The sequence below is a fragment of the Myotis brandtii genome, unplaced genomic scaffold, assembly GCF_000412655.1.
Source record: "Myotis brandtii unplaced genomic scaffold, ASM41265v1 scaffold165, whole genome shotgun sequence".
NCBI classification, from domain to species: domain Eukaryota; kingdom Metazoa; phylum Chordata; class Mammalia; order Chiroptera; family Vespertilionidae; genus Myotis; species Myotis brandtii.
The window spans coordinates 16,515,720-16,541,046 of record NW_005356042.1 but is presented as its reverse complement, the minus strand read 5'-3'; the positions used below and the strand labels follow the sequence as shown (position 1 = coordinate 16,541,046).

Here is a 25,327-nt window from a genome sequence, read left to right as displayed (position 1 = left end):
GTGAGATGGCCCCCCTGTTCCTCGTTCTGTTGTACACTAAGGGAAACTGAGACCCAGAATAGGGAACAACCGTGACCCAGCCAGCACCTCCCAGTCAGCAGCAGACCTGGGAAAGGCCTACCCTGACATGCCTGCTCCAACTCCTCTTTCTAAACCGGTCATCTCCCCGCCTCCTGCCAGCCCCAGGCTGAGGAGCAGCAGCCGGGATAGGCTGGTTGCACTGGTCCTGCAGCCCCTCTCCCTCTCTCTCCAGGCTGGTCCGGGAGTTCGTGGCCCAGAACAACACCGTGCAAATCAAGCATGTGATCCAGACCCTGTCTCAGGAGTTTGCCTTGTCTCAGCACCCCCACAGTCGGAAAGGGGGCCTCATCGGCCTGGCTGCCTGCTCCATCGCACTGGGCAAGGTGGGCCTTTCTCCTGGAGGGACAGACACACCAGTCATGGCCTTGACTCTGACCTGAGACCCTACAGGGCTTTGCAGACCTGTGTTTTATTGCCGTTCTCTCCACCCTAAAGCAGCAAGGTCTTGCAGCCTTATTCCCTGGCCTGGCCCCTATCCTGGGAAGCCGACCTTCAGAGAGTCTTTAAACCTAGCCCCACACAACGACCTGGGATGTCAGGTGGCACTGGGGTCTGGGGGCCTGGGAGGCTAGGGGCTGGCCTTTTTTGACCTGTTTCTCCTCCTCCCCACCCCAGGACTCAGGGCTCTACCTGAAGGAGTTGATCGAGCCGGTGCTGACCTGCTTCAATGACGCCGACAGCAGGCTGCGCTACTACGCCTGCGAGGCCCTCTACAACATCGTCAAGGTGGCCCGGGGCGCCGTGCTGCCCCACTTCAACGTGCTCTTTGACGGGCTGAGTAAGGTGACCGCTCCTCACTCTGGCCGGGCTGAGCTCGCTCCACCCCCCTAACTTGACCTTCCAGGACTTGAGGGCTTGGGCCCCTTTTCCCAGATGCAGGCCGAGCAGATAAACACATAGTTGCCAGGGACACTTGTCTGTTCGATCTAGTGATTTTTTTTAACGACTTGTATTTACATATTTTCCCATTTCTCTATTAATTTACCCTTACTGCATTTTATGAAAGTACCAGTCCACCGCAGCTTGGAGGGGAAAACTGATAGTTTGGAAAGCCTAAACTTCCCTGTAGGAGGTGAAGGTGGTGCATCCGTATACAGACTGTATTTCCCCTGTGGGAGAGCACTAGCCTGGGAGCACTAGGAGAAGCGCTATGTAGGAAGGCCTTGGAGTCCCTAAGGCCCTCCTCCGCTCCGCTCTCAGTGCGTGGAGCTCCCTCCCAGGCACCAAGCTGATGCCATAGTCACTGCTGGGCTATCAGCCTCACAGCTGCCTTGGTCCCCTCCTCCCAGAGTGGAGAGCGGACCCAGCAAGTTAAGATCCAAAACCCTGAGAAAGGCCGACAGGAAGCAGCCTCCTGGCCCAGGGGCAGCGGGTTATGGGACTTCCTGCAGGTCCCAGAAGTCCCTGACAGAACGGGATGTCCACCCAATCTCAGTTCCTTAGCCAGGCCCCATTTTGCCCATCCCCACTTCCCCCGCCTTCTTTCGATTTGTTCCGAGCTGCGCCCGGGCCTGGCCGTGGGTTTGCCGTCGATGTCTTGACCTCTGCCATCTCTCTCCTCTGTGTCTCTCGTAGTTGGCTGCTGACCCAGACCCCAATGTGAAAAGCGGATCTGAGCTCTTAGACCGCCTTTTAAAGGTATTTGTACTCATTCCCACTTTTCTTTCTAGAATCTATTTCTCACATCTGTCTGTACAACTTATAAATTCTGTCACTGGGACACTCCTAATTTGTTTAAATTTGTTCATTTACATGCAGTAAAAGTCACTCTTTGATGTACAGTTCATGGATGTTTATCCTTACCTTGGCTGGGCTTGATGAGTGTATGGACTTAGGTCACCGGCGCAAGCAAAATACAGAACGGTTCTGTCACCCGTTTTCCTCTGTGGCTGCCTGACCCCTGGAGCCAGCCCTGGGCAGGACTTGGGCCAGGTCAGGCACCCCCTGCCTCTGGCTCACTCAGCAGCTCACGCGCCTTTGATCCACAGGACATCGTGACGGAAAGCAACAAGTTTGACCTGGTGGGCTTCATCCCTTTGCTGCGGGAGAGGATTTACTCCAACAACCAGTACGCCCGGCAGTTCATCATCTCGTGGGTAAGGGCCGGCCCCACGCACTTTCTCCAGCCGTGACGAGCCTCTGGCTTGGTCACATCTCCTCTCTGGACACCTGGCCAGGTTCTGTGGCTGCAGAGGAGCCTCACTATTAATCTCATAGCCAGTGACACCAGATAATCTGAACACACATTTATTCAGCTTGTCCCTGGTGAGAATACAATTCTTTCCTTTTTCTGAGTAACTCCAGTTTCCCTTGAAAGCCAATAGGCTACTGCTGGCTGTCACACCTCTTCTAGCTTGTCTGTCCCTTCCCATGCACTCCCTGCTCCCCCATGGCATCTGAATTTCCTGGTGGTTACATTACTGCTCCCCTGCACTTTTAACCAAAGCCATAGCTGCTAGCACCTTCCGCCCACATGTGCAGGGGGCACCTGCAGGGCCAGGAAATGCTGCCTCAGCAGGGCCCCTCCTCACTGCCCAGGCCCAGCGGGTGGGGGAGGAGGAGACGATGGTTCCGGGCTGGTGTAACATTCCCTCCTGTTTCTTCCCCTGGGTCAGATCCTGGTTCTGGAGTCCGTGCCAGACATTAACCTGCTGGATTATTTGCCAGAGATCCTGGATGGACTCTTCCAGATCCTGGGTGACAACGGCAAAGAGATTCGGAAAATGTGAGTGGAGGAAGGAGGCAGGCAGCTGCCACCGTCCGGGGCCCCTCAGCGCGCACACATATCCCACACCAGCGGACAGGCGGCAGCAGAATAAGAAGTTCCTGCTTTTCTTCCTGCTTATGTGCTTCCCACCAGGAGGAGCTAAGAGCTCAGCCCCCCGCCTCTGAAAAACATTCATCTGACAAGTTCAAAGTGTCGTTCCATTTGGGAGGCCAGCCCAGAGCAGAAATGGGCCCTGGCTGCCCTGTGCTACGCCCCTTCTCTCTCATTGGCAGGTGCGAAGTGGTCCTTGGGGAATTCTTGAAAGAAATTAAGAAGAACCCCTCCAGTGTGAAGTTTGCTGAGATGGCCAACATCCTGGTGATCCACTGCCAGACCACGGGTGAGTGCGAAGGCCCAGGCACCGCCACCCCCTCAGGAGCTCCTTTCTCTCACCCTCTGGGAAAGTCCCGGTAGGAGTGGAACCAGCGCAACACTGGATCCGGAGCAGAGGAGCGCTGGGTCCTTGTGAGAGAGATCCGGGTTCTCTGTCCACGTGGAGGCCCTTTCCTTGGCCGGGCCCTGGAGGGTGCAAAATCTGGAGGCCCTCTTGGTGGGAAGCCCGGCCTTAGCACCGTGAATTGAAATGCTTGAGGTTAGGATTGTGTTTCCGTTAAACGGTTTCTGTTGAGAATCAAGCCACTGCAAAATGTAACTGCTGGGCCCAGCAGACTTACTATTTATTGGTCACGAGTCTGCGGTCCGCTGGGTGGTTCTGCTCTCCTGGGCGAGGTGTGGCTGGGCTTGGTCCTCCACCTACAGTCAACTGGAGGGTTAGCTGCAGCTCCGTGGTCTAGGGTAGCCTCCCTCGTGTCTGGTCGTTGGCTGGCTGTCACCTGGAGGAGCAGGGACAGTGAGTCCACGTGTCCTCTTCCAGCAGGCCAGCCAGTGCACTCATATAGAAGTGAGCAAGGCCTTTGGAAGCTTAGGCTTAAACCAGGCACATCATCACGTTACCACCTTCTGTTGGCCAAAGTGGCAAGGCCAGCCCAGAGTGAAGAAATGGACTCACCCCTTGATGAGAGAAGCTGGGCAGCCCCATTGTGGTGGGCACGGATGCAGAGAGGGGTAGAGAACCGTGGCTGCTCTTACAGTCTGCCACAGGTTGTTGCTCCATTCCAACATGAAACTGTATGTACCCATGGGAGGCAGAAAGCAAGGGTGAGAGAGTACTGGTGAGGCCAGCAGCAGCATAAGCCCTTGGGACCTCCCAGTCCCATCTGTGGGCATGGTCCATGGGAGGGAGCATCTCGCTGCTCAGGCTGACCGTCCTGGAACCCGCCCCTCCCTCTGCCAGACGACCTGATCCAGCTGACAGCCATGTGCTGGATGAGGGAGTTCATCCAGCTGGCCGGCCGGGCCATGCTGCCCTACTCCTCTGGGATCCTGACCGCCGTCTTGCCCTGCCTGGCCTACGACGACCGCAAGAAAAGTATCCTTTGCTCTGGAGAAAGGAAACGAGAGCAGCCCCACAGGGCGCTGTAAAGCTGCAGGACCCTGGAGTGGGGGTGGGTCTCCCTTGGGATGGGTCACCTCCAAATAGTCCCTGGGATCAAGGGAACAAGGGGTGTTGCTGAACACAGACTGGGAGCGCCAAGACAGCACCGAAGCTGTCCCTGCTTACAGATCTGGAGCAGCTCCCTGGGCCCACACTTCCAATCCCTGAGCTCACACTGCCCAGCCAGGGCGGGGAAATCCTGTTGGTGGGACATCCACCAGGAAGGGGCCCTACAAGTCACAGGAGCATCTTGAGGGGACATCAGTGTGGCAGGAGGACATGCACTCTGTTCAGACTGCCTGTCTGCCCACTAACATGCCTCTGAAGAGGACCGAGCCCTGACCGATGCCAGTGCACTTGGGATTAGGGAAGCCCCCCGATGGGGATGCTCCTTACATCAGTGGACCCAGGCATCAAGGAGGTAGCCAACGTGTGCAACCAGAGCCTGATGAAGCTGGTCACCCCTGAGGACGACGAGCCTGAGGAGCCAAAGCCAGTGGTGCAGAGGCAGGCAGACCCCATCCCCGGCGACGCCTTGGCGAAGCAGGAGGGGACAGGCAGTGGTAAGTAGGCTTTGCCTCCTGCCCCCACCTCCCAGGCCGGGCACCAGGGAACCAAGGTCGTACTTGATTTGGGGCCTCACTAACTACTTCCCATCTGTTAACTCATGACAACCCAATAAGGTAGGAAGTGCGATTGTCCCCATTCTACAGACGGACACGGGAAGATAGATAACACGACCAGGACCTGGCAATTGCTAAGTAGCAGAGTTGGGATTTGAACCCTGGCAGTCTGTCTACAGAACCTGTGCTCTTAACACTTTTGCTTTAAAAACCATTACTCCTCTCCTTAATCTTTCCCTGGGCTCAGCTACAGAAATCGTTTTCCGTGTGAGAAGGGTGGAGCGTGGCAGTACAGGTCTCTTGAATCTTGGCTGTAGACATGCAGCAACCCAGAGGCTGGCTGCTCTTACTGCGCCCGTCATCCTCACAGAGGGAGCTTACTCAGTCCGTGGGAATTCTGTCAGAATCAGTGTCTTTAAAGAATGAAATGGCGCTGCTCTCCTTTCAGACTCCTTTAACATCATTGTCTTGTTTCTCTGTAACATGAAGAAAACCATGTTTCTGCCGATTGGAGTCCGGAGTTTGACCCTCTAAATGTCATCTAGAGCTGACTGTTTTTCTCTCTTGGATGTCTGTCCTCACTGAGAGGTCACTGGTCAACTTTGGGGCGATGTTCTCCTTTACAGAATCAGCCAGAGAGTAAATTGATACGGAACCTACTCAGATCTGTAAGTCTGGGACTTTCTCCCAGGAGCAGAAAGAATCACTAACGCGTTTTCTCCCATGGCCACTCTGTCTGAGCATTTCAGGCACACTGCCCCCTGGGCCTCCTCCCATGGGTGTGGCATGCTGGATTCTTTCAGGTGTCACATTACAGCGGGGCCTGGCCTCTGTGGGCCACAGAAGCAAAACAGCTGGAGGCAGAGCAGCATGCAGCTGGAGCATTGGTGGTTCAGTGGTAGAATTCTCGCCTGCCACGCGGGAGGCCCGGGTTCGATTCCCGGCCAATGCAGCAGCTGGAACCTTTTTTGGCAGCTCCTTGAAAAAGAAAACTTGGGGAGATAAGTGAGTAGGAGCCTCCCAAGGCAGGAGCTTTCTTTCTGAGAGATATTAGAAGAATCTCGGGCAGAGACATATTTTGTGAACTTTCACTGATGTCTGAGTATTTTTTCATCTTTTCATTTTTGATTCTCATTTTAGAAAATTTGGAAAGTGGGGGGAAATATAAAGAAGCAGGACTGTTCCCACCAAGAGGCAATCAGTATTATAATTTTGGCGTATTTTTTGCATTATGTGTATTTGAGGTCATACAGCTTATACAGGGTGGGGCAAAAGTAGATTTGCTTATGTGGCAACCAGTCAGGCCTCTGGAAAGGAACCACCATCCTGTCGTCGTGGTAGCAGCTAAGAAACCAGCTGGAGCGTTGGTGGCTCAGTGGTAGAATTCCTGCCTGCCACCCAGGAGGCCCGGGTTCCATTCCTGCCCCAGGCGGCATAATTATCTCATGTTTTAGATAGCTTTCCTTAGCTTTCTGGAAACAGCTCCCTGCTCAGGAGAATCTTATCTTAACCAAGATGCATGCAGGCAACTTGGCTTCAGATTTTACTGCCTCATAAACAGCCTTTCGGCAGACACAGAGCTCACTTTACGGTAGTCCGCAGGGATGGCAACAGCTAATTTGGGGCTCCGCATCCACTCCAGCCCTGCTTGTAACTAACCAGCACTTTACCAAGGTGCCAGGAGAAGGTGCCAGCAGGCCAGGAGAGTGATGATTTAACTAGTCGACGGGTGCATCCCAACCTGCGCCCTTCCTCCAGTTCTTCTGTTCCTCTCTTCCAACCGGGTCCTCCTGGAGAAGGCAGCCTCCTGCCTGCTCTCCCTCACCTGTGTCTCCCTCCTGGCTCAGTCTGTCGCTGCATCCCACGGCACACCACGTTCTTCACCGCACGCCTCTGGGCCACACCCACAGGAGGCTTGTCAGCCGGGCCCTCTGTGGGTGAGCACGCACTCACACACACTGCTCACACACATTGCTCCCTCGCCTCTCACCGTGGGCTCCGGTCGGGGCAGGCTCACGTGGGTGCCACGCTGCGCCCAGCCCTCTGCTTTCTCTGGCTCTCCCTCAGCCCTGCTGCTGGTGGGGGTCCAGGGCAGGGTCCCTCTCTGACTCTGAGTTCCTGTGGCACGTGATGTGTCTTCCCTGTCCCTCTCCGTGACTTCCCCAATTGTCGCAGGTGTCGTGGCCTGGATTCTGGGGCCAGAACTGCTTGCCGCTGTCTGGCTCTATTAACTACCTGTCTGTTGCCTTGGGCCAGTGGTTTGGTCTTTCTGTGCCTCAGCTTCCGTCTTTGTTGAAGAGGGCAGCAGTGATAACACAGCCCGCAGGGTGATGGCGAGTTTCAGACAAGAGCTTTGCATGTAAAGCTCTTAGCACATGAGAGAGGCACTCAGTTACGGGCGCTTCAGTGTCTGGTTGCTTTCCTTCCGGTTATAATAGATCCATCTCCTTAGCAGTGTTCCCCTTGTTTTTATCACCAGCCTTGCCCAGGTGGTAATGGGCCCCTGCTGGGTCCTAAAGGAGAGAACGGAGAGGGTCGGGATTGAGGTTCATGTGGCAAGTGAGGAGCAGAGCTATAAATAGGGCTTCCGTGGAGGGCTGGTGACTGTGGGCAGCATGTGATGGGTCCATCCACTGCAGAGTTCTGATGCAGTGGGTGTGTCAGCACCTCCTGTGGGCTCTGCAGATGCAGGCGATGAGGCCTGGAACCTGCCTGCAGGAGCCCAGGGCAGGTCTGCAGGTGAGTCACCATGTGACTCTGGGCATGATCACAGGGCCGGCTGCCAGGCTTCAGGGAGGTTATTTGAACTGGATCCTTTCTTTCTCTTTAGCTTCCACTTTCCCCCCATCCTCACCCCCATTTTATACTCTAATTATAAAGGAAATACATGTTCCCTGTAGAGATTTGGGGGAAGAAACAGAGACATTCCTACTGGGCGAAAGCAAAAAGTAAACAAGTTAAATATATTGTCTGGCAAATATATTTAGCAGCGTGCATCAAAGGCCTTAACTATTTAAGAATTTCTTTCTTAGGAAATAAATAGGTAAGGTTTTTCCTTTTTAACACCTAACAGATGGTAGCCCATTTATGGTCATAGCAAGCCTGTGGTGTCGACACTGTCATCACCCCACTATACAGGTGAGGAAAAGTCACGTGACCAGCCCACGGGTCGCACAGCCCAAAGGAGGGGAGTCAGGCTCACACCCAGCCCCAGGGGCCTCAGAGTCTCTGCTCATAGCGATATTTACACTGCGGTTCTCGGATGAGGAAATTAATACAAAGGGCAGCCAAAGGTGCTTGGCCTGACTGGGGTCCCAGAATTGCAAAGGAAAACAATGTACGGTTTTTATTCGGCTTGGCAAACATTTAAAAGATTACTGGTATCCCGTGGGGGCTTTGTGGGAATGACTACTCCTCTGTTCTTGAATATATGTCAGTAGGACCTTCCTAAAGGGCCACTTGGCAATATTTGTTGGGGTGTCAGATGCCTGAACATTCTACCAGCAGCCCCCATGTTCATGGGATCCTGGAGAAATGCTTACCCTCGTGCATAAGGAAGCACGGGAGAGATGTAAACGAAATTAGGAAACAATCGAAATTAATTGGAAGCCAGCTTCCGACATCACATCATTTCATCTATAAATAGGTGTGTTTCTGAAAGACGAGAGGGGAGAGGCCGCCAGAGGCATGGAGCTCCAGCTGCTTTTCCAGGCTGCTGGTCCAGGCCGGCCTGCCTCCACACACTCCCTGTCCCTGGGGCTGCTCAGCAGATCCAGCTCATGCCCAGCCCTTCCTGCCCCCACCGCGCTGTGCCACATCCCGCAAAGGTTCTCTCAGCTCAGGTCCCCCCCCCCCCCCCGCCCCCTTCACCACACACTCCCTGTCCCTGGGGCTGCTCAGCAGGTCCAGCTCATGCCCAGCCCTTCCTGCCCCCACTGCGCTGTGCCACATCCCCCAAAGGTTCTCTCAGCTCAGATTTTCTGTTGAACGTGAAATGAAGGTCCCCTTACTAGGGGGGTGAGGGTAGCTTCACATCCATACCTAGAATAACACCGCTCTAAGACATAGTACAAAGTGAAAAAAGCAAGTTACAAAAGACAGTCTCTGATTCCATTTATGTTTCCAAAACAAAAAGGAGGATTAGCAGAAGATGAGAGGGTACCTGCCTAACTGGTTCAGCAGTTTCCAGCTCGGAGAGTGAAGATCAAAGGCTGAAGAGCGACGGGCTTGGCTTTGTTTTTGACATTTTCAGAGTGAGAAAAGGTTTCACTTGTATAATTTAAAACTGTTAAGAGGCCAAGGCTGGTACCATTTGAACATTATGAGTAATAATAGTTTTAATTTGAACCCCCAGAATAAAGTATCTATGGGTCCGTAATGATACAGACAGGTGGATGGATAGATTGCTAGATAAATGGAGAAGGGACAGCTCTTCCTTAGAGCTGGCAGCTGTTCAGCCTTTCCGGGAGTTGCCAGTCTGGTGTCCATTCCCAGCAGCCGTGTCTGAGGCTTCCAGTTTCCCCAGTCCTCACCCCCAGGTGTTACTGTTACCTCTCGTGTATGTTAGCCACCCTCGTGGGTGTGAAATGGCATCTCGTTGCAGTTTTGCTTTACATGTACCTGGTGGCTAACGGTGTTGAGCGTCCCAGAAGTCACGTTTAACATCCATGCCCTCGGGCCAGAAGTCCCTTCTGACCTTCCCCGGATGTGTCCGGTGCTGGTCCCTCTCCTTGCGAGGTCACGTGCCTAAACTCGTACAAGCATGGGTCCTCTCCCCACGCTTTGGGGCATGAGCAGGCCTTGGGTCCTCAGGGCTCCAGAGCCATGTTCCTTGTCAAGGACCGGAATCAAGGTGTGGGGGACCGAGAGTCTGTGTTTTTATAACCGGGATCTTGTTCATTCGAAAGACCCCAGCAGCCTTTAGCATGACACATTGTTCCTCTTGCTCTCCCAGGAGGCCCCGATGTGTCTTGTGACTCCAGCTTCAGTAGTGGCATCAGTGTCTTCTCTCCAGCCAGGTGAGTGGGTTGTTCAGCCAGAGGTGTTTGTGGAAAGCCAGCAGCCTAGACCCTCTGGGTGCAGGAAACTGCAGTGAAGACCCGAGGCAAACTGCGTGGGGCCACCACTTATGGGCACAGGAGGTGCCTGGTGAGGGGATCTGAGACACGGAGAAAGCCCACCCCACCCAGCTCTGATGGACAGATAGCTGTCGGAGGGGAGTGGGGGTTAGAAGCTCCTGGAGGTCAGAAGAATAACTAATATGTGGTGACTACAGTAGGACACTTACAGACACCGCTGCCCAGCACCTTTTGCTTGTCCAGGAGAATGTGGGGCTGACAAGACTGACATGGGAAGGCTGTTTGAAGACAGACTGGATTACAGGCGGTAATTGGTTGAGTCCAAGTGCATGGACATGGACTGTGTGGGCAGCAGGGGCTGTCCTCGTTTAGGCTCCTGGGTCGGTGTAATTGCACAGCCTTCCACATGGGGGCAGTGCAGGCCAAGCATTGAGATCATTCCCTTCCTTCAGCCCCCTCCCTAGTCTGCAGGGTGATGGCATTCCCCTAGGGAAGGAATCATCACCGTGCTGTCCTTGTCGGAGTAACTCTAAGGACGTGGCCCATCTCGCTTTTTCCTTGGGTGGAATTGGCACTGGTGGGGCCGGAGTGGATGGCGATTCTCCTGCAAAGGGTTTCTTCCCTTTGAACTCAGGCCTGGAAAACCAGTCCCTCTGGAAGGAAAAATGCACTCAATCCCAGGAGGCTCTGTTCTCCCCAGACCCTTAGGATCTTCCTCCTTTTACATCATTTTCCATTTATTCTTCTCTCTAAGGACCCTGTGTCTGTTTTCTAAGTGTGCATGTTCTGATTATAAACACGCACTACTCCTAGGACCATTCGCAAGTTGTTCAAGCAAACCAGTAAGCATCCTTCGTTCACTCATTTCAGTTAGTTGTCATGCGCTCCAGCACCTGCCTGTGTTCAGCCCTGCAGATTCCAAGGGGGAGATACTGCCCCTGAACATGGTCTTTGACCTTGAGGTTCTCTGTGGGGAGGCAGAGAAATAATCAGGAAGTTGCCAGAAAGGGTAGTGATTGCTATGACAGGGGACTCCGGTGTTGGGGGCAAGCGATAGTGCCTGAGCTGCGGCTGGAATGGTGGCTGACGGGGATGAACACTCGGTGGCTGCGTGCTTCCTAAGCCCTTGCCGTGCCGGCTACTTTGTGTCACATCATTAGACTTTGCCGACGTTTAAATCCCATGGGGCCCGTGGTGTTATTATCTGCATGTTAGGGCTGAGGAGGGACAGGAGATCCCCAGGCTGCTGTGCAGAGAGCTCACGTAGGAAGGATTCGGGAGTGTGCAGACTGGTCAGGAGGGCTAGAGGCTCAGCCTGAAGGGGTGGCAGCGTAGGGAGGAAGTTGGATAGGTCTGAGATCTGTTTTGAAGATAGAACTAACGGAATCTGCTAGTGGGATGGAGTGAAAGGAGAGAAGTGACAGAAAGAATAACTTCTAGGTTTGGGGCTTGAGCCAGATCAGGATACCGTGGTGTCATTTCCCAAGTGGGAAGGAGGGGCAGGTGAGTGAGAGGGCCAGTCAGGAGCTCTGTCAAAGGTGGCTCTGAACATCGCCTAGAGCGGTTAAGGGGGCAGGTGTGGGGGGTGAATTCTGGAATGTGGGGAGAGATCTGGATGGAGAAGCAGGGAAACAAGTGTCCCACAGAGGACATAGACTTGTGTTCTGGGGGCTGTGGGAGCCAGCAGTACCGGCGGAGTGAGGGACAGACCTGTGGTTTAGAAGACCCTCTGGCAGCCGGGGGAGGATAGGTGAGGGAGAGGACAAACTGACAGCGGAGGGGCCTGTTGCAGACGCGTCACTGTAACCTAGGCTACAGGGATTGTCCTAGGCCCGTGGTCGGCAAACTGCGGCTCACGAGCCATATGTGGCTCATTGGCCCCTTGAGTGTGGCTCTTCCTAAGCCTTAGGAGTACCCTGATTAAGTTAATAACAGTGTACCTACCTATATAGTTTAAGTTTAAAAACTTTGGCTCTCAAAAGAAATTTCAATCGTTGTACTGTGATATTTGGCTCTGTTGACTAATGAGTTTGCCGACCACTCTCCTAGTCCATGGGAGTCCGTGTATCTGCATACATATCTCTCTCTCTCTCTCTCTCTCTCTCTCTCTCTCTCTCTCTCACTGCACCAGGCAGGTCCTCCTCTCTCGTAGGGGAGTCCCACTTTCTAGGCATACATCCTGACTCCACCTTGCCTGGTGTGTGGCTCTGGGCAAACAGCTTGACCTCTCCCTGCCTCGGCTTCCTCGTCTGGAGACTGGGTGTGATGATGGCACCGACTTCATAAAGGCCTGAGCTTAAGTGAGCTGAGCCGTGTACAGAGCATAGGATGGGCCTGGCCCACAGATAGCACTTTACACTTTCTGCTGGAACTGTTATTATGTGAACCTCGTTATTAGCCCCACTTTACAAATGAGGAAACAGGCCCAGAGAGGTTAACTTTTGCCCAGAGTCATTCAGCTAATTAGTGGCCATGTTGGAACTCCAGCTTGGTCTGTCTGACTCCAGAGCCCATGCAGTAACCTCTGTTGCTCGTGGCTGGAGAGCTGCAGGAGCTCTGCACATTGGCCCCGTCAACTCCCTGACACGGGAGCCCTGGACGGCTTTGCCATGTGAACAGGCTTCTGCTCTGATGCTGAGGGCCATGGGGTCGTCGGACATTCAGTTCAGGTCCCTGTAAAGCCGGGGGCCCTGCACATAAACTAGGCAAGCACTTGGATCTAGAAATTGTGCTTCCCAACTTTTAGCATCTGCTGATTGGAAAAAAGATAGAAACAACTCTTTTTTTTCCTCTTTTTCTTTTTTTTTTTAGTTTTATCTTCCTTTTGAGATATGACATGTGAGCGCTATAAAGAGTTAGACATTACAGAAATAAAGTGCTGCCTCCCAGAGAGAACCACTGGAATTTACCATTATTTATAGGCAGTATCGGAAGCATTATTCAGTAAAGAGGTATTTTAATAGCCACTGCAGCACCATGCATTTGGAAATTGTAGCACATATACAAGCAAGACATTCGTTATGAGATGCTTCATGAAAAAACGCTCATCGAAAGTGGGGCTTTGCAGACACCTTGAAATAACTCAGGAGCCCCAAGAGTGATTGGTCTAGACTTGTTGGAACCCACGCAGAAACGTATTTTAAACGGAGTAAACCAGGGCAGGGGTGCCCCATGTCGGGCTCCAGCCCAGCAGCTCGGGCTGAGCACGCCACGCAGCATATGCTCCCCCGGAAGGGCCCGCTTTGCAGAGTCCTCGCTCCCCACTGAGCATGCTCAGAGCCCAGCACACAGCAGCCCAGAGCCGCCTCGGAGGCAGGTGGGATCATCAGTTCTCCCTTTCCTGACACCGAGATCAGTCTCCGGTGTGTGCCTGCTTCCCTCGACCTGCACCTCCAGCCAGTCACGGAAGTGACACCCGGGAGAGTGTCTCCAGCTGAGAAAGGAGTTCTCGGTGCCTCTCTCAGCCTCGGTTTCCTCATCTGTGCATTGAAGGATCCGGTTACATGAACTGTGAGGTCCTTTCAGTTACATGGTGTGGTTGACGCCTCCCCCTCCAGCAGCCTGAAGGTCCCATGTCTGGGAGGTGTGCTGTGGCTGGCATTTGCTGTGAGAAGGGTCAGAGACTCTTATGCCAGTTCGCATACAGACTCCTTAAAGTCCTCCCTTGGTTATTTGGCCCTGACAAAGGGCACCTGAGGGAGATGCCACCATGGGCTGGTGCTTGCTTTCTGCCCTCAGAGACACTGAGCTGGCCAGAAGCATCTCAGGACCGTCCAGCCTGGGGATCACTAGACTTGGGGTGTCCCCCATAGACACCAGCTTCCCCAGCGTCCCCTCTCCCTCACGGAGACTTCGTCTGCCCTCCTGATAAGAAGATACACTAAAGAGTGTGTGTAACAGCCCCTTTCTTCCTCCACACGTGGGGCTGCCATCCTGCTGCCCCTGCCAGGGGACAGATGGAAGCGATGCCACCATGGACTCTCCTGAGCCTGGCCCTTTCAGGCAGGGGGTCCGTGTGGTCAGGAAGGCCAGCCTGGACTCAGACTGCCCAAATTCAGACCGCCAGCTCTACCACTTCCTGTGTGTAACCTTGGACAGGTTACTGATGTCTCTGTGCTTCCGCTTCCTGGTCTACAGAATGGGAATAACACTGTATGGGCCTCTGAGGGAAGTGAGGCTCTGCAGGTACAGAGCTCAGCACAGTGCCTGACAGAGTGTTTACCCAAGAAACGTGAGTTACCATTTCCAGTACCACGTCCTCCTCATTGTTACCAGAGCCCTGCATCTCCCCCACCCCCAGCCCGAGGTTCATACACACCACGGGGCCTGAACTGCGAGTGGAGTAGTGGGAGCTGGCCTTGGCCCTGCCTTACTCCCCGCCAGCAGCTCAGGACAATGCCATTGTTACACCATGCAGCTCTGAGTCCCCAGGAAAGTAGACACAAGGCCCCTCCTCCCAGGGGAGTCATTTTGACTAAGAATGGGGCAGGCACAGGGTACTCCTTCCAGCCGGCAGCCAGAGCGTGCCGCTCCTGCTGCGGAAAGGGACTCACCAGGCCTGACCTCGGGCTCGGGGAGTGAGGGAAGCACGGGCGGAGGAGGGCTGGTTTCTGTTCATTCCCCTCTGCCTCCGAGCTCCTGCCTTGGTGAGGCCGTGGGCTGTGTCGGCTCCTGGAGTCCCGCAGCCCAGGGTCCCTCCGGCAGAGAGAGGAGCTGTGAGGGAGCTCCCCGCAGAGAGCCAGTGGGGGCCAGCAGGATGGGAAAAGCAGGACTTGGAGATAAGACAGGAAGTGGATCCTGGCAGGGAGAGGGACTGTCTAGGAAGTCGTTAGACAAAGAGAAAATGCTTAGGGAGCCCTGGATGAGTTGCCAGCCTGCTGCTGTGGAGCTGTGCTGTCCACGCGGAAGCCACTGTCCCGCGTGGCTCCCGGCTGTGCAGTCACCATGAAACGCGCTGGGTTTCAAAGAAAAAAATATACGGTCCCTTATTAATGACCTCTATATTTCATATCAGTTACATGTTGAAACGATAATATTTGGGGTGTATTGGGTTAATTAAAATGTATTCATTTCCCCTGTTTCTTTTTACTTTTTAATACAAAACCAGAAAACATAAAATTCCATGTGTGGCTCCAATTGTATTTCTCTTGGACAGTGAGCATGAAAGAGGTTGAGCGAGAGGGTGGTGGGAGCCCGCGGGTGCCACCCCGACTGTCTGCATGTGCGGGAGTTCCCTGTATTTCTCTTGGACAGTGAGCATGAAAGAGGTTGAGTGAGAGGGTGGTGGGAGCCCGCGGGTGCCGCCCCAACTGTCTGCATGTGCGGGAGTTCCCTGGCCCTCTAAGGCAGTGGTTCTCAACCTTCTGGCCCTTTAAATACAGTTCCTCATGTTGTGACCCAACCATAAAATTATTTTCGTTGCTACTTCATAACTGTCATTTTGCTACTGTTATGAATCGTAATGTAAATATCTGATATGCAGGATGGTCTTGGGCGACCCCTGTGAAAGGGTCGTTCGACCGCCAAAGGGGTCACGACCCACAGGTTGAGAACCGCTGGTCTAAGGCCACCAAGGACCTGGATGCTGGGTGTCCTCGGGGGACCCCAAGAACTTCCCACCTCGGGGCTCCCGGGGAAATCTCAGTGGCAGCCCTGGCCAGAGGCTCAGGCCTTTTGCTGCCAGAGGATGGAAGTGCCCAGTGTAGCCCCCGAAACGAGCGCTATGGGGAATCATCAAACCATATTAAGTAGCAGTTCCGTTTAGCACTTACAAAGCTCAGAGCTGTGCCCTTTAGGAATTCACATCAAATGCGCTTCAGAGAAGCTGCAGGCGAGTTAGGGAAGCACAGGCCTGGAGCTCCTAGTGCCAATGAATAATTGAGCCGCCTGGAAATACCACGGGAGGCCATTCTGTACGGCGGGAACTGAGGCCGGCCTGGTCCTCGGGAAAGGGCCCTGTCACCCCTTCGAGGCACCCGTGGGCGAGTGCGGTGTAACCCGTCGGTGGAGAGCAGCCCCTCCCTAGCAGCCTCGGGTTTCCTGCCCATGCCGGCCCCATCCCCGAAAACTCTGGCCTCTGGCCCATGTCCCAGCAGCACCAGCCTTCTCGGCTGCCCAGCGGGACTCCCTGCCTGGAGACCAGCAGGGCTTCTGCCAGTAAGGCCGGAGTCTGTGTCCCTCTGAAGCAAAGCACGGTCTGCACAGCTGCGTTTCTCAGGCCAGGCTGACTTCCGGCTAACGGGAATGTCACAGCTTCAGGGCAACGCAAGGCTTCTCACTCAGGCTGCCCTGTGCTGAGTGCCCTGGGGGACGACAGACAAAAGCCACAGTCCCTGTTCTCCCTTGAGAAATGTTCCTCAGGTGCCTTGGGAAGGTGCTGTGGGCTAAGGGCTGTCATCAGGCCTTTTCCTGGGCTTTGTGGACACGGTGGTTTTACTTACCACAGAGGGTCTGGACTGAACGTGCTGAGGGTGCTCCCCGGCCTCCAGCCCTGAGGTCTGCGGGGGCCCAGCTCGGTGACACTGGAGAGGTTTCCTACCGTCACCGCCAGGCTAGTGCTGGTCAAGAAAAGGGGGAGTGGGTGGGCCCCAGTAGCCTGGCCCTCTTCCTCTCAGTGTGGTTCTCAGGAGGGAGAGAGAAGGCCCGGCGGCGGTGTGTGCCGTCTGCACTCTACGCCCAGAGAGCAGGCAGGACGTGGTTCTGAGTGTGCGGGGTGTGGTGGTGCCGGGCTTGCTGGGGAGGCTGCCGTGGCCTCAACTCCTCCGTCTTACCCCCAGCGCGGAGAGGGCCCCGGTCACCCTCCACCTCGACGGGATTGTGCAGGTGCTGAACTGCCACCTCAGCGACATGGCCATCGGCATGATGACCCGGATCGCCGTCCTCAAGTGGCTTTACCACCTCTACATCAAGACGCCCCGCAAGGTGAGCCCCAGCCTCGTGGGCCCCGAGGTCGCTCCAGCCCGGGGTGCTTTCCGGGTCCACCTTGGTCTCAAGGGCCTGCCCCTGCTTGGTCGGGTTTGGGTCATTGCAGCTCTGGAGAAACCCTGACAAGCAGGGGGTGACAGGTGCTTGAGGAACCTTCAGTGTCGGGGGTGGGGAAGGTGGTCCATGCAGGGGACCCTGTCCGAGCTGAGCCAGGGCCTGGAGCAAGGGAGAGCTCACGGTGCCCTGCTCTCTGCTCCGCAGATGTTCCGGCACACAGACAGCCTCTTCCCCATCCTCCTGCAGACGCTGTCGGATGAATCCGACGAGGTAAGTCCACACACCCCTCCCCTGTGACGTGGCTTCCTGGCCATCCCTTTGAATGACGGAGGATCCTGTAGCTGAGAGGTGCTTGTTTTGTTCTCTTAAATCAACACCCAGAAAGTGCCCTGTTCTCATACCTGGTAAGATGCACCAGGCAGAGGGAAAGCTGTGTTTGCTGCCCTTGGCTTTGAGAATAAGGACTCCTCCTCTGTGGGCACCGAGGAAACCAGTCTGCACAGGGAACTCGCTGGCCCAGGAAGGCAGTGGAGAGTGACAATGGGGAGCACGACTGTGGGTCAGGCGCCGAGTGCTAGGTCTGGCCTTGCTTCATTGCCTGCACTCGAGCAAGTCACGTCTCGACCCTGCGTCTCTTCTCCCATGTTCAGTGGGGTAGTAAGAGCACATGGGTGGTGAGAATGAAATACTTCTCAGAACATGCCTCGGTGCCAGGCTGCGCACACACTGAGCACTCTGAGTGCTGGTCGTGCTAGTCATTGCAGCCGGGCTCCGTTTTGACCTCAAGTTTGAAGCTGGATCCTTCTGCTTTGCTTTGTTGGGGTCACCAAGAGCTGCTGGTGCAAAGGGGAGAGGCTGGCCCAGAGTCCAGGCAGCAGAGTAACCCCGAGTGGGAAGCTGGCGGGGGCAGGGGAGGCTGGGCTCTGAGCCCTTCTGCCGTCTCAAGGCTCCTCCAGCCGCACCCCTTTCCCCACACCATTCTCGCAGCATTCTCTTCCGGGGAGTTAGGGTAGGTGAGTCCTTTTTCAGGGGCAGGATTTGCAGCTGGGCATTGCCACTTGCCAGGGTGGCATCCCGTCTCTCCCCACGCCAGCTCCAGGCTGCAGGTCAGATGCTGGCTGCTGCTTCCTTCCTCCAGGTCGCCAGCTCCAGGCTGCAGGTCAGATGCTGGCTGCTGCGCCTTCGCACCCCTGCTTCCTTCCTCCAGGCCCTGGGCAGCTGTGGGCCCAGGCAGCTGTTGTCCTCCAGGAGGCCGTGGGTCCCTGACTGCAGGCTCCCACAGTGCCCACTGGGAACGTGGGAGTGGACAAGGCTGGCGGGCGGGGGAAAGAGAGGGATGTGGCTCACAGCTTCTGTGGAGTAAGCCACCTCGGACCTCCCTGGGCTGGTACCAGGCTTGTGTGGGGCCCTGTACCAGGGCAGCTGTCCTCAGCCTAAACCTGAGCTGAAGATGCAGACAGTATTTATTTCTTCTACCCTCACCCCACCCACCCACCATCCCTCCACTCCCCCCACTTAGCACACATTTATACACCCAGATGTCCGACTTCTCCATCCATCATTGATCCAGCTACATGCCTGTCCATCCACCCACCCGTGCACACATCTTTGTGCCCACTTGCCCATCCATGGCTGCTTCCAACTCTCCCAGCAAGTGCTCTCCCGCACCAGTCCTGTGCCGGTCCTGTGCTAGGGTCACGGGGCATGCAGAGATTAAAATGAATTAAGTTTACAATGTTCAAGAAAATCTTGGTCTAAGTCTGTATTCACTCCAGGTCACCTTCCAGGTGACTATTTGTTGAGCTCCTCCTATCAGTCAGGTGTTTCAGGCACTGGGCACAGATAGACACTGTTACTCTACCCCCTCCCACTTTACAGACGAAGAAACTGAGGCTCAGAGGTTATAGTGCAGTGGTTCTCAACCTTCTTAATGCTGCGACCCTTTAATACAGTTCCTCATGTTGTGGTGACACCCAACCATAAAGTTATTTTTGTTGCTACTTCATAACTGTAATTTTGCTACTGTTATGAATCGTAATGTAAATATCTGATATGCAGGATGTATTTTCATTGTTACAAATTGAACATAATTAAAGCATAGTGATTCATCACAAAAACAATATGTAATTATATATGTGTTTTCCGATGGTCTTAGGCGACCCCTGTGAAAGGGTCGTTCGACCCCCAAAGGGGTCGCGACCCACAGGTTGAGAACCACTGCTCTAGGGAATGGTTGGGACCTCGGTAAACAGTGGTGAGTCCTGATTCTGCCACATCCTGCTTCTTCACCAGAATCACATTCCTAAGCGTCCCCTGCCCAGTCTCTTTGGCGACTTTGAGGGCTTACTGGGTACTTGGCAATGGACAGCCTGCCATGAACAAGACAGTGTCCCCCTTCTCCTGGGATATCTAGAACAGCCCTGATATCAACTCAGAGCTCCCTGGGGTTCAAGACCCCGAAGGCCATTCATTCAGTCAAATCAGACCACAGCCAAACCGGGGGGGAGGGAGAGCGAGTTCCTATTAAAGACTCTTGGAGTCTAACGGACACAACAGTCCCTGCGAGGTCCTTCGTCCAACCCGGGGCCTCGAGGCACAGCTTTTCCCACGTCTTGGATGATTCCTAATAGCAGCTTACTGTCTGAAGCCATTACTCTGCAGGGACTGCTACACCCTTCACTCAGAGTATTGAGAGAGGCCTCAGCAATTCTGTGGGAGCGTCCTTTTTGCAGTTCAGAAAACGAAGGCCTGGGGAGGTTAAGTAGCTTGCACGCCTGCACACAGCTGGGAAGCGGTGGAGCACACTCAGAACCAAAGCCCATTCCCTTAGTCACATAACTACCATGCCTGTGTGTCACCACATGTGGCCCTGGCTGCCCCCATCAGAACCAGCTGGGGAGATGGGGCGCTCGTGTCTAATTGTATCCTCCTCATTTCTTTCCACTTCCTCTTGTTCTACAAGTTCGTGAGAGGAGTTCTGTTTGGGGTGTTAAGGGGCGTGTATTCTGAGAAAGGTCTCCCTTTAGCCCCCAGACCCTTTGTCCACTTTTCTTATTGATTTCTAGATGCTCTTTGTATACTGGAGACATTAGATTCATCATCTTGTTGCAGATGTTTTTCTCTCCCGGTACAATTGTGATTAACGCACATGCTTCTCGCTCTTGGTGAGAGCCGCTGGCCTCAGGAGACAGAGCGTAAGCAGGTGTTAATGATGCAAGAGCTGGGCTCAGGGAGGGGCGGGGCTGCACAGACCTAGCTCTGCCCTCCACCAGGTTCCGTAGTCCCGCCAGCACCTGGCCCCTCGGGTATGTCTTGTCTGCTACTGGTCCTCCCTTCTGTCCGGGTGCCAGCTCAGTAGTACACAGCCTTCTGACATCCTCAGTTGTCTCTGCTTTCCCGTTGTTCAGGATAAGTGTCTGTTTGCTCAGTACCGCCTGCTCCTTGCAGACTTTGTCTGAAATTCCCTTTCATCAGAAAGAATTTGAAGGTGTCAAATTGATATTCTTAGCACCAGAATAGAAATCCTCCCATTAGCTAAAGATCCAAGTGCGCCCTGATTCAACAGCGTGGAATGCAGGGCACATGCTCAGAGCTTCCTGCTGGACGCTGGTGGGGGGGCCCCTTCTCCCCCTGCCGGGAAGATGCGGTTGTTGGCTGCCTCCCGAGCCTGAGCCACCTGAGTGAGCTCTGCCCGTGAGCCCCAGAGGACAGGTCCTGCCCATGTTCCTGATGGTGTGGCTGGCCCGGGAGGGGTCTCCGGTCGCTCCTCACCCCCACCCACTCCCAATCACAGCGATCTCCCACCCCTCATTTAAAATCCTCAAGGTGTAACGGTGGGTGCTTGCCATTATACATTTGTCCACACCCACAGAACGTACACGAGGAGGAGTCCTAATGTAAACTATGGATTTTGGGGGACAATGATGGCATCAGTGTAGGTTAATCAATTATAACCAATGTGGTGGGGGCTGGTGATAATGGGAGAGGCTATGCAGGGGCAGGTGTATGTGGGAAATCTCTGCCTCCCGTTCAGTATTGCTGTACACCTAACACTGCTCTAAAAATAAAGACTATTTCAAACAAACAAACAAAAATGTAGCACTTTTTTTTTTTTATCTCAGTCTTAGGGGAGACCTGGAGGGAGTCTGGTTGCCTTTGACTGAACGTAGTGTCTAGGGCAGTGATGGTGAACCTGTGACACACGTGTCAGAGGTGACACGCGAACTCATTTTTTGGTTTATTTTCCTTTGATAAATGGCATTTAAATATATAAAATAAGTATCAAGAATATAAATCTTTGTTTTACTATGGTTGCAAATATCAAAAAATTTCTATATGTGACACGGCACCAGAGGAACTTAGGGTTTTTCAAAATGCTGACACACTGAGCTCAAAAGGTTCTCCATCACTGGTCTAGGCAGTTGGCCTCCAGACCTGAGCTTGAATCCTAGCTCCTGCCCCTTCTTTCCAGGGACCTCGGGCAGGGAGTCCAACCCCCCTGATTTGATAGATGGGATTAATGATGTCTACACTTGCCTCATAGGCCATTATTTAAAGGGATGGGGAGCCCTAGCTGCTTTGACTCAGTGGATAGAGCATCGGCCTGTGGACTGAAGGGTCCTGGGTTCCATTCCTGTCAAGGGCACGCATCTCAGTTACAGGCATGTCCATCCCCAGCCAAGGTCAGGGCTCGTGTGGGCGGCTCGTGTGGGCTCTCTCACATCAGTGTTTCTCTCCTCTCTGTCTCTCCCCCTTTTCCACTCTCTCTAAAAAAAATCAGTGGAAAAATATTCTCGGATGGGAATGAACAAAAAATAAGCCAGTAAAGGGATAGTGAAAGCTCCTGCCCAGATCCTGGGCCATCGGAACAGCCTGTCAGTTGTTACAAGTTCTTTAGGGAGAAGTTGGGGAATTGGGCTTTTTACTGTGATGAACTCTCCCTCCCCGGAGCAGGGCTCATTCCATTTACGTAAGTTGTCTAGTAACGTTTCAGGGTCTTTTTTGTAGATCTTACTCAATATGAAGTTTACTATTGGTGTTTCATATTTTTGTTGTGATTTTGAGTGGCATCCCTGGTAAGTTGTCTAGTAACGTTTCAGGGTCTTTTTTGTAGGTCTTAACTCAGTATGAAGTTTACTATTGGTGTTTCATACTTTTGTTGTGATTTTGAGTGGCATCCCTTTCTGGTAATATTTTCTCTCCAGTGACAGTGCAGCCTGGTGGTGAGAGCAGGGCTGTGGGGTCTAGAGGTCCCAGAGTCCTGTCCCCAGCTCTGCCACTTCGTTGGTTGGCCTTGAGCAAGTGACCTAGCCTCTCCAAGCCCAGTTTCCTTATTCCAGTGGTTCTCAACCTTCCTAATGCCGCGACCCTTTAATACAGTTCCTCATGTTGTGGTGACCCCCAATTTCATTGTTACAAATTGAACATAATTAAAGCATAGTGATTAATCACAAAAACAATATGTAATTATATATGTGTTTTCGATGGTCTTAGGCGACCCCTGTGAAAGGGTCGTTCGGCCCCCAAAGGGGTCTTCAGGACCACACAGGCCCCTGGCAGATCATCCATCTCCAAATCTTAGAAAAAGCAAAGGCAAAACAGTGGGCAGCAGAACTGGTGCCCTTCTCCCCTTTTCAACCTTCTCCCCAGCCCCCGCACCCTGAGGTGGAGCTGCCTACCTGGGCAGGAGCAAGACTCCGTTGTCAGCAGGTTGTGTTTGCAGCATCGCAGGGGGGAAGGCTCCCGGCTGCTGCTCGTCTAGGGGGAGGAGGGGGAGTGACGTCATTGGCGGAGCACCCACATCAGGGCCTCTCGCTGCCACACTCTTCCTCAGAAGCAAAACCTTCCAATTCCATTGAGATCCAGAGGGCACACCTCCCCAGACTTTGCTCAGCACCTCAGAACTGGGGTGTCCTTAACACCTGCAGCAGATGTTTCCAGCCTAGAAAAAGTCCCCTTTCTCTCTCTAGTTTCAGAGTAACCATGAAGAGAATTGCTGATGGGAGTTTATAGCTTATGTGACTGGTATAGAAGCAGAAAAAAGAATGAGAACCACCTGTCTGGAAATTTGGAGGGTAGGACTGTGAGGGCATTACTTGTGGCAGTGCTAGAGTTTCCAGCTCAGGAACCTGCTAACTGCAGGAGAGCAAGGCCGGGGTGCAGCCATGACTTAGGAGGGTAGGTGCAGCATGACTTAGGAGGGTAGGTGCAGCATGACTTAGGAGGCTGGGTGAGGGGTAGGTCTAAAGAGTGACTTGAGGCACCTAACAAAAGTACCATGTACACCTCAGCAAGGGTGATGTGGCCTATCCAGGGCGGGCCTGGGGCCTTCCCTTTCCTCAGCCCCATGGAACATCGCATTCAGCCCTGGCTGAATCCTGAGAGAAGAGAGGCCATCACCTCTGCTCTTCAGGGTAAAACTTAGCCCATTAACCCACTCTGCTCAGGCACTCACCTCACCTGCGGGGGGCTGCAGGGAATAGGCAGGGCTGGATTTGAGGACGGCTTTGGGGGAGCGGGAAAGGACTTCATCTGTTTTCATGGTCCAGGTCCCGGGAGAAGTGGAATGGAACTGAAGAGCTTCTCAAACCTTCTCAAAACAGGAAAACTCCCCAGGGCCCGACAGAGACACAGGTGGCCAGCAGGGTGGCTGGCGCTGTGCTATGACAACACTGCTCACTCTGCCACCCTGACTGGCAGCTGGGCACAGCCCCCAGGGCAGACTGGGGTGCTGCTTTTGGCTCTCTGTCTTTGGGAGCAGAGCCTTGTGGTCCCATCATGTCCCTTGACTTCCCTTCTCCTAAGGAGCCCTGTCACTTCGGTCTGCTGTGTTGGTCAGCTGGGCCCAGGGACTCATCTCTCACTTAAGGGGATTTAGTGAGTGACAGCAGGGACTCCTGCGTGGGCTCCCACCGGGAGAGGCCCCAAACCTGAGCGCTGCGCTGTGAGGAAGGCTGGGAAGGCCCTGAGTCCCCACACGTTCCTCTCCTGGCTCAGGTTCCGGGTGACTGGGCTGCGCTCTCCTGTCCCCGAGGGAGGGCTGCTATTGGAACTCGGCCATCCCTCCGTGTCCGCCCCAGAAATGAGAGCTCCCACTTCATTCGAGGCCCCTGCATTGGAGGGCAGCTTTGAGAGCCAATGACAGCCCGCCCAGCACCCCCACTGCTGGCTCCGTTCGGAAACCATGGTGGGTACCGTGTGTGGGACCCCACGTGTCCGTGGGAGGAGACTGAGACAAGCAGAGGGCGAAAACCCAAGTTTATGAGGTGGCTGTGCTGTTCGGGGGCATTGCATCCAGTGTCTTAACGAGCCTGCGGCAGTCCTGGAGTGGGTTTAATTTTCCCCAGTGTGACATAAAGGAAATGCAGGCGTGAGGAGGGAGCTTGCCAAGGTCACACCGCCAGGAGCCAGAATTGGCAGTCGTGTCTGTCTGATTCCAGAACATCTAAAACCCCACGCAGGGTGTGCCCTCACTGCAGAGCCGTGGCCCAGCGGGTGGGGGCACTGCTTTATCCAGGCCGCCCCTCCCACTGTGCGGGTCTCATTTTGTCCTTGACAGAGCGACAATCTGGTCGCACCTTCTCTCTGAGCAGTTGACTGTGACCTGCCCGGAGGCTGCCCTGGGCTATGCGCTGACCCAGGGCCCCCAGCTCCCACCAGTCCCATCCAGGAGTGGGCCAGTGGCCGGGACGCGGAGGGGCGGTGTGGAAAGCACCCGTGGGGAGCAGGAGGGCGGGCCTCTGGTCCACGCTGCCCCACTCTGTGGACCAGCAAGTCCATGGCGTCTCCTCACCTCAGTTTTCTTCCCTAAGATTCAGTTGGACTGGATTGTGTCAGTCCCATCCAGCTCCAACTCTGTGTGGTCCTGACCCCGCTCCCCGGAATACTAATGCAGCCTGCTCAAAAGTGGACAGTCTTCCGGAAGAATGGGGCTTGTTTTCCTTCTCATATCCTTGCCTCGGTTTTTATTCCACTCCCATTTTCATTCCATCCACTCTCCAGAACAAACCAAAACAACCCCTCAATTCCGAAGATTTCTTTCCCGTCAGATGGCATGACTGGGTCAGATGCCAGCCCAGAGAGCCGAGGGTAGATGTCAGGGCCCAGAACTTGGTTCCTCTTGCCAGTGCGCTCCCCCCCGCCCCCGCCCCCGCCCGCCAAGGTGGGGAACGAGTTGGGCCCAACAGGGCCATCCCAAACCCCAAACAAGAGAGTCATGGACCCGTTGCTGCTGCACCCCCCGGGGTCCTGCCAGAGACACGGAGCTCTTGTCATTCAGTTCTCCCTGTGGCTGACCTGTGGG

General features: G+C 54.3%; 1 protein-coding gene and 1 non-coding gene across 2 annotated transcripts in view; both read left to right on the top strand.

Moving 5' to 3' along the window:
* Positions 1 to 25,327, top strand: part of VAC14 (Vac14 homolog (S. cerevisiae)) — a 98,692-nt gene that overhangs the window by 18,047 nt on the left and 55,318 nt on the right. Inside the window, exons 2-12 of the mRNA XM_014536803.1 lie at positions 254 to 404; positions 697 to 864; positions 1,657 to 1,719; positions 2,070 to 2,177; positions 2,697 to 2,806; positions 3,082 to 3,188; positions 4,143 to 4,277; positions 4,748 to 4,906; positions 9,921 to 9,984; positions 16,821 to 16,965; positions 17,230 to 17,295. Coding sequence (XP_014392289.1) covers positions 254 to 404; positions 697 to 864; positions 1,657 to 1,719; positions 2,070 to 2,177; positions 2,697 to 2,806; positions 3,082 to 3,188; positions 4,143 to 4,277; positions 4,748 to 4,906; positions 9,921 to 9,984; positions 16,821 to 16,965; positions 17,230 to 17,295 — 1,276 coding nt within the window. The remainder of the gene's footprint in view (positions 1 to 253; positions 405 to 696; positions 865 to 1,656; positions 1,720 to 2,069; positions 2,178 to 2,696; positions 2,807 to 3,081; positions 3,189 to 4,142; positions 4,278 to 4,747; positions 4,907 to 9,920; positions 9,985 to 16,820; positions 16,966 to 17,229; positions 17,296 to 25,327) is intronic.
* On the top strand, positions 5,848 to 5,918 carry TRNAG-GCC. Its single transcript has one exon. It is a non-coding gene; the product is annotated as a tRNA-Gly (tRNA).